The sequence below is a fragment of the Silene latifolia genome, chromosome 10, assembly GCF_048544455.1.
Source record: "Silene latifolia isolate original U9 population chromosome 10, ASM4854445v1, whole genome shotgun sequence".
Classification (NCBI taxonomy): Eukaryota; Viridiplantae; Streptophyta; class Magnoliopsida; order Caryophyllales; family Caryophyllaceae; genus Silene; species Silene latifolia.
The window spans coordinates 12,243,908-12,252,654 of NC_133535.1; the positions used below are offsets into that span (position 1 = coordinate 12,243,908).

General features: G+C 37.0%; 1 protein-coding gene across 1 annotated transcript; it reads left to right on the top strand.

Annotated features, from left to right (window-relative positions):
• Positions 1-322: 322 nt before the first annotated feature.
• Positions 323-7,970, top strand: LOC141605134 (homeobox-leucine zipper protein ANTHOCYANINLESS 2-like). Its single transcript, XM_074423794.1, has 9 exons — positions 323-1,007; positions 1,231-1,496; positions 1,607-1,724; positions 1,816-2,508; positions 2,614-2,715; positions 2,926-3,138; positions 4,669-4,843; positions 5,225-5,592; positions 7,071-7,970. The coding sequence occupies exons 1-9, from the start codon at positions 807-809 to the stop codon at positions 7,446-7,448; spliced, it is 2,514 nt and encodes an 837-aa protein (XP_074279895.1). The 5' UTR covers positions 323-806; the 3' UTR covers positions 7,449-7,970.
• The last annotated feature ends 777 nt before the right edge of the window (positions 7,971-8,747 follow it).

An 8,747-nucleotide genomic window follows, 5' to 3' on the forward strand; every position in this document is an offset into this window, starting at 1 on the left:
CCATGTAGAAAGTCGAAAAATTGAGGAGTACCATGTAGAATATCCCATAATTTTTCGTGTGTATATATACTCCGTAGTTGATTGTGTAGTACAAGTATACAGCAGTAGTTGTATTTGTATGCTAGTATTTGTAAGGTTTCAAAGACTCCACATAAACTGTCCTTTTATCTCAACTTTTTCCCTTTAATTCATGAACTTCTCCATTTTCCTTTACCCTCTCTCTTCTCACCTAAAAGTCTCCTCAACTTTTTTGTCAAAATGGGGACATCTTCTTCTTCCTCTCTAAATTGTCAAAGCTTGCAGATTTCCCTTTACACAATCCACTTCCTTTTTCCTTTTCTAACACTACTTTTTAGGTAGGGTTTTTCTCATGTCCTAAGAACATACACTAGTACACTACTACTACTACTACTATATGTCTATATCTATAATATTAGAGAGAGGGTTTGAGAAAGAAGGTCTGTTTTATTAACATGTTTTCACTTAATTACTGTAGTAAATTAACATTAACCAGAGTCCTTATTTATCTTTCTTTCTCTCTTATCTTCATTTGGAGAGGAATTGTAGACATTTGGGTAATCACCTAATCATCCCCTTGTGTCTTCTCTATCCTCTCTTTTCTTAATCTTGCAAGTTATTTTTTTTTTTTTTTTTTTTTTCTAAAACCCATTTCACATTATCTATTGAAAACATCTTAGCCTAGTGGTTAAGTTGAAGGTATGTTTGAATCCGTCCTCCCCATATGATGTAATGCTTTATACATGCTTTGAAAATAGTACAAAGAAAAAAAGTTGGTGTCTTTTTACATGAGTCTTGGAGGATTTCTAGATAATTGTGGTGCCTCTTCTGGTGGTGCTGGAAAAACAGTGGGTGAATTATCGTACATAAACAGTGACAACAACAATAACATGCCACCTGGTGTCATTACTCGATCTTCTCTTGTGGGTCCTGCCTCTTCTTTCAACAAGTCTTCTTTCTTCAACTCCCCTGGCCTCTCCCTTGCTCTTGTAAATCTCTCAACTTTACCAGTACAACGTCTTGCTTAAGACGGTCTTAAGTTAAGACCTCTCACAATCCCCGTTGATTTTAACATTTAAGTCGGTTGTGAGTGCCGTCTTAACTTAAGACAATGTTAAGCAAGAGTTTGTGCAACTTTATTCTTTGAATTTTAAGGCTTGGATAATACATTTTGTTTAAAGCTTGTATAAATGATGGGTTTTGGTTATGCAGCAAACAGGTATGGAGGGGCAAGGAGAAGTGAATAGAATGACAGAAGTGAATTATGAAGGTAATAATAATAATAATACTAATGGGAGTGCAAGTAATAACAATGGAGGTGTGGGTATGAGAAGAAGTAGAGAAGAAGAACATGATAGTAAATCTGGGAGTGATAACTTAGAAGGTGCATCTGGTGATGAACAAGATATTGCTGATCTTCATCCTAGAAAGAAAAGATATCACAGACATACCCCTCAACAAATTCAACAGCTTGAAACGTATATATCGAAATTTTGATTCTAGTTTTATCTAATTTGTACAGTTTTGTAACTGTTAGATTAAAATTCTTTCTAGTAGTAATGATGGTGTTTTTGTGTCACAATTTTAGTGTCTTCAAAGAATGTCCTCACCCTGATGAGAAGCAAAGATTGGAGCTTAGCAAAAGACTTTGCCTTGAGACTAGACAAGTTAAGTTTTGGTTCCAAAATCGCCGCACGCAAATGAAGGTATGTAATTTTGTAGATGTTGGTGACTTGTTGGTGATTGCTCTTGTTGTTGGTTTTGAAGTTGTTTAATTTGGGTATTTATTTTTTGTAGACTCAATTAGAAAGACATGAGAATTCAATACTAAGACAAGAGAATGATAAGCTAAGAGCTGAAAACATGTCCATTAGAGAAACCCTAAGGAACCCAATGTGTATCAATTGTGGTGGTCCGGCGATAATTGGTGACATTTCAATGGAAGAACAACACCTTAGAATTGAAAATGCCCGATTGAAGGATGAGTTAGACAGGGTTTGTGCTTTAGCAAGCAAGTTTGTAGGCCGGCCTGTGTCGACCATGTCCAACTCCATTGCTCCAACAATGCCGAGTTCAGCCTTGGAACTTGGAGTTGGGACCAATGGATTTAGCCCCTTGAACACTAATTCCTCGACATTGCCCTTAGCTGCAGACTTTGGTAGTGGCGTATCTAATACCTTGCATTCCTTATCCCCTACAAAATCAACTGCTAATGTGGCGGGAATGGAGAGGTCCTTTGAGAGGTCTATGTTCTTGGACCTAGCGCTAGGTGCCATGGATGAACTTGTTAAGATGGCACAAACCGATGAACCTGTTTGGCTGAGGAGCATGGATTCGGGTGGAAGAGAAATCTTGAACCATGATGAGTATAGGAGATGTTTTAATCCTTGCATCGGCATGAAGCCTAATGGAGTTATAAGTGAAGCTTCAAGGGAGAGGGACACGGTTATCATCAATAGTCTAGCTCTGGTTGAAACGTTGATGGACGCGGTAAGCACTAAAGGCATACACGGTTAAAATGTCATTTTAATTGATCATGAATTCAATTTAAAAGTTTATGTTAGCCTCGAATTAATTTGGTTTCTATTGTATCAGAATCGTTGGGCAGAGATGTTTCCTGGCTTGGTCGCTCGGGCGTCAACGACTGATGTTATATCTAATGGCATGGGAGGAACAAGAAATGGTGCACTTCTGCTGGTACTTAGTCAAACTCATTTTCTTCGTAATTGGCAAAAAACTTGTGTGACGGTTTACATGTTAGACCAAATTAAATGAGGAATACAAAAGAATATTGGTTGGTCTCATGTGTTAGACCGGCTCATAGAGGACTCATGTTTGTAAGTTAGAGATATGTAAACTACCAAGTCATAATACTTGTTTTATTGACATTTTTTTTTGGTTTATTAGATGCAAGCTGAGCTTCAAGTGCTGTCACCTTTGGTGCCAGTACGTGTGGTGAACTTCCTTCGGTTTTGTAAGCAACACGCAGAAGGGGTGTGGGCCGTGGTAGACGTTTCTATAGATGGTGTCAGGGAAAATTCAGGATCACCAACATACACGAATTGTCGAAGGCTTCCCTCAGGATGTGTTATTCAAGATATGCCTAACGGCTATTCTAAGGTACTTCCATATGTTTAAGTCGTTTTGTAACGCTCATTGTGCTGATTTTTCTTCGTTGATTAGTATGTTTAATGTCTTGAGTTGATCCCAAGTTTGGTGTCCTTTCTACTTTAGCCTTTAATGAGTTTGTTGCAACTGCAATTTTGGGCTTGTTGCTGTTTGCGTTGAGAATCCAATTAATTTATTGAAAGCAACATGTATTCACATACTCGTACGTTGATATTTCCTAGCGGTTTCTTGAGCACATGCATCTATGAGTCTTGTTTGTCTGGTGATTAATCACTCGATCGTTAACTTCTCGATCATGGGTTCAGTTCTTATAATTAATTACTGCGAGCTTCTTTTGTGGCACAAATATTGCTTTCCTCAAGTTTCGACAATGCCTTGTTTATAACACACTGCTGATATACGGATTATTTTATATGGACAGTACGTCAATGAATCGAGGTTGCAGTCTTTTTTTTAATGAATAGAAGCCTCTATTATCCTTATTTTCTGTACCTTGAACACACTAATTTTTTATGCAAAATTAAACTATGGTCTTGTAATCCGCCAACATCGGAAGATTAAACTATGTATTTGATGTTTCTATTCTGATTCTTGATACTAGCTCGGTCATCTTTTCAAGGTTTTTTATGGATGTGTCAGCTCTAACTCTCTAAACCCCAACTTTGATACTGAGATACTAATTTCTTTTGATTTCAAAATTGTCCTAATCAAAATGACAAATATGCGTAGTTTTATGAGTGTAATAGACTTATGAATTTGGAAAATAGGAAGTTTGTAATTTTTTTTTTCATTCCGAGTCCATATTACAGTAATTAACCTGTCCTTGAGCCTAATTTAGTGCTCCTATGTCGTTTTCGTTACTCACGAAAGACTTGTGGTCAAAAACCAAAGATTATCTATTTTGTTCTCATCCAGTATCTATATTTTGTTTATATCAATAGTTCATATCTCAATGCCAGCCTCACTACAGATCTTCATCTGAATCTTACATTTTGATAAATACTAGACATTTTTTAATGCCTTCCTCCCCTTTCTATGGTACTATTATATTTAGTTCAATCTTAAAACCATATCCAAGATATATCTGACCTAATAATTGTATTTTCGTCATTTCCAGACACCATACGGTCATATCATATGGTTTATTATAATACCCAATTGCCATTATTTTTATTCTTGATAATATCGTTTTTGGTATTAAAGTTTAAACAATAGCGGTCTTGATATACAAAGTTGTATTTATCTTTTATTCTCCCTTTACTTGCGCCATCTCTGATGTCTATTCTGTCAGAAGTCTGACTGTATGGTGTTCAGCATTTGAACCTTATTTTGTTGTCAATTTGTCATACTCAGTGGACTGGGCTAGTTTCATGGTTAATCAACCGTGCCAACTTGGAGATCTCGTAATAACTCATCAACTTGGTTAATTATTCCTAACTTAAAATGCAAGATATCAGTTTGTGACATTATGCCATTCTGATTAAACATTTCTTCAAAGATAATTTCATGTTGTTAATATAGGTTACATGGATAGAACATGCCGAATATAATGACAGTAGCGTTCATCAGCTCTTTAGACCATTAGTTAGTGCTGGCATGGGATTTGGCGCACAAAGATGGATCGCCACCCTCCAAAGACAATGCGAGTGCCTTGCAATCCTCATGTCCTCCGCCGTACCTTCTGGAGACCACACTGGTATAGAACCTCTCTTAATTAGTTCACATTAGCCGACCCCAATATATATTTGTTATTATTATTATTATTATTATTGTCATCGTACTATATCAAATATCTATTTTCCCAAGCTCTCTAGTCTCTGATATGCATTATTTTGTGTTAACCTATAATAGTAGACCATAATTTTGTTGGACTAAATCGCCGTATAATTATTTGATTATGAAAAGTTAAACTCCTGCAATCAGTAAAATTTTTATCTATTTTACGTGGAAATTTTTGAGCGTAATTAAGGTATTATAGTGTTGGAAGACTGGATATGTATCTGGCATGCATCATGTGATCAGGATCATACACATTTTTTTTGGCTTAATTAATGTTAAATTGGTGACTGAATTTCAGCTATAACAGCAAGTGGGCGTAGGAGCATGTTGAAACTGGCACAAAGGATGACCAACAACTTCTGCGTCGGAGTTTGTGCATCGACGGTGCACGAGTGGAACAAGCTCAATATGGGCAATATTGACGAAGACGTTCGGGTCATGACCCGTAAAAGCGTAGACGACCCAGGCGAACCACCGGGAATAGTCCTAAGCGCTGCCACCTCAGTATGGCTGCCTGTTTCCCCTCAAAGACTGTTTGATTTTCTCCGCGATGAACATTTGAGAAGTGAATGGGATATCCTATCAAACGGCGGTCCCATGCAGGAGATGGCTCACATAGCCAAGGGTCAGGATCATGGCAACTGCGTCTCGCTTCTCCGGGCCGGGGTATGTATTCATTGAATCATTGCCCTTCCTTTGATAATAATGCATGGTTTTATTTGTATGCTTGCTTGCATTCCTGGTGCTGTTTTTGGCAGTATAGCCTGAGGTTTGGAGTGAAAGGTCAAAATCCCTTTGTTTGCATGTGTCATGGTTCAATCCTAAAAGGTGCCCAAATCCTAAAATTGGAAGCATGTGGAAAAGTCATGTTACTTTGAGGCAGATATGGGGACAGCCTTTTCTTTTAAAAGTCAAAATGTGGGACTGTAAGAGCAGCAGTCTCTTTCTTTTGGGGGTATTTGAAAGGGGGGGTTCACTATTTGTGTGACCACACCAATATTATTGAGTACTTAATTTTGACTCTTTCTCAAGTACTCCACTATTATTGTCGTCATGTTATGATATTTTTCTTTTAAAAAAAAATATCTCACGAATTCGTGTAGAACGGGTGAGATTTAATTTGATTAAATGGAATGAGGTACTGAATTCTGAAAATAATATATTAGGGCCGTATTATTGAATTTTATGTTTTGATTCTTGTCTACGTATTTGTTTGAGGAAGATATAATAGAATTAGTAGGTCTTTGCTTAAGACGGACTTAAGTTAAGACCTCTCACAACACCCTTTTATTCTAACATTGTTATGGTTGTGAGTACGTCTTAACTTAACACCGTATGAAACAAGAATTTGTGAATCGGAATAAACCCATTTTTGTCTTAGTTTGGGGCAAACAATTGTGGTTAATACTTTATATTTCTAATCTTGTTTTTAAAATTGCATCGGGTGTGAATTTTAAAGGTTACGTGTGATTAGTAAAAACGAATTAAAAAAAGTATTACTCCGTTCCTTTTATTGAAGGTTATTAACAAGTATAGCCTTATTTTAAGCAAACACCTTATAAAGGTGAGATTATTCTTGGATTATTAAAAGATGGGACTATTCTTGTCGGAAAAAAAATTATTTCAGTTTGATGGTAAGGTACATAGCTAACTTGTTCATCTAGAGTTTGTTCAGTCTTAACAGAAACAAGATGTTACATTTATTGTTTTTATTTTGTCTGTCATATTGTAGAAAGCTTTCTGAAATAGTTATCACTCAGATTGTGTTCTCTAGATGAGTGAGTATACAAGTCAGATTTAAAATTCGGATGGATTATTTGCTGCATAGTGTGTAAATCTGAAGTTCGGATATTCGAGTATTCCATCCTAGGCCTTGCAAAACTTTTATCCAACCGATCGACTTGAACTGACCCACACCCTATATGACCAAAAATAATCAAACCCGAAATGATTTGAATTAACCCAAATACAATCTCACCGAAACTGACCCGGCCTTTATTTGTGTACCCGATTGGATTGGTCCCAATATACCAGGTCTACTCCAGGACCATACAACAGTAGTAACTTTTTTTCTGAAGAAGTGGTCTTTCATGTGAATATGAGGAAGATTGAGGTGGAATTTACTGACAGTAATATATTTGCAGGCTGTGAACCCCAATCAGAGCAGCATGCTAATACTTCAGGAAACATGCACAGATGCGTCAGGTGCGCTTGTGGTATATGCACCAGTTGATATCCCTGCAATGCATGTGGTTATGAATGGTGGAGACTCGGCCTACGTGGCACTCTTACCCTCGGGATTCGCTATCGTCCCTGATGGGCCAGGCTCTCGTGGACCCAATGACAGCAACCATAATTCAAGCCCACATCGGATGGGTGGGTCCCTTCTTACTGTGGCCTTCCAAATCCTTGTCAATAATCTGCCTACAGCCAAGCTCACCGTGGAATCAGTAGAGACAGTGAACAATCTCATATCGTGCACCGTCCAGAAGATCAAGGCTGCTCTACATTGCGAAAATTAGCCATCCAACGGCTTTGGTAACTCGACTCCACTGCAAGTTTTAGATATGATTGTGCGTCTGGGTATTTTGGGAAATTTTCAGATTTTTGGCCTATGATGAAGCTTTAAAGTAACATGTCGACTGGCGATGTGCTGAAGCAACGGTTTATGGGTGGAAGGTATATAAATAAGCTACTTTTTAGGGTAATTATTTTGGCTTTATAGAAGATGTTAGATGGGTACAAACTGAAGCTCACAATAGTGAGGTGTGAGTCAAGAACGAACCGCGCGTGTATGGAACGCAACACCTTAGCTTATTGAGGTGGTGAAAAAGACACCGGATTACGGTAAGGTGGTGGTTCGGGTATTGACTCAAATATTGAACAAGATGAGTTTTGAAGCTTTATATTGTGATGATGTAATTTTTGTTAATTATCTAAATTGCTGTAATAAGGTTTTAGGTGTTAAAATGCCAAATTGACAATGTAGTCTAATACAAGTTTATGAGTTTAGTGAAGTAATGAAATCTTAAATCTTAAGGCTATGTTGATCTAATTCCTTCCTTTTGTAGTTGTGTGCTCATAGTACAAAATATTGGGGAGTAATATTGAAGATCATTTTGTACCATAATGTGCATCATCTCTTGTTACATATGTTAACGTTAACACATCATTTGGATTCGATTTTTGTTTAAGTTTGTCTTAACTTAGATGGCTTCACACATACGATTAAATAGAAGTGTAAATATAAAAAAAAAAAATGTGAGAGGTTTTAAGTTAAGATGGTTTTATTATTTTAAGTAAGATCAGTAGCTTGAATAATTACACCACACTCGAATATAAAGGTTCTTGAATGAGAGTAGGTAGGGAAGCTGGATATGGCACATTTTTGTGTGTGAAAGGATTCTATGTATCTCAAATGATGACTTGTCAAGCATGGTTATCAGATTCGCTATGAATACGTCCTTATCGATTTGCGATTTGCGATTTGCTCTTATAAAAAGTGAAGGTGTGTTGTATGTATTTTCAGTAAGCAACTTGATAGAATTTGCTTTTAACAATTCGTGATACGTAGGGTACCAAGCGAATCCGGTAACCATGTAATGGCAAGTGTGTTGACCTGTATGACAAACGTATTGGCTAGTGGGTCAAGTCGGTTGGGCGTGCCCCATCAATAATATTTAATAATATTGGTATTAATTTTAATAATAATACCAATAATAATTTTTATAAACATTTGTAATAATAATAACGGAAAATTCACGTGGTACCCTCGAACTTTGCCATTTTGCACGTGGTATCCAACTTTTGAAGTTTGTGCA

Excerpts from the sequence above, each read along its gene's own strand:
- LOC141605134 (XM_074423794.1), top strand. The coding sequence starts at position 807 with ATGAGTCTTGGAGGATTTCTAGATAATTGTGGTGCCTCTTCTGGTGGT. Across the intron at positions 1,008-1,230 it reads CTGGCCTCTCCCTTGCTCTT|CAAACAGGTATGGAGGGGCA; the intron begins GTAAATCTCTCA and ends TTGGTTATGCAG. Across the intron at positions 1,725-1,815 it reads ATCGCCGCACGCAAATGAAG|ACTCAATTAGAAAGACATGA; the intron begins GTATGTAATTTT and ends TATTTTTTGTAG.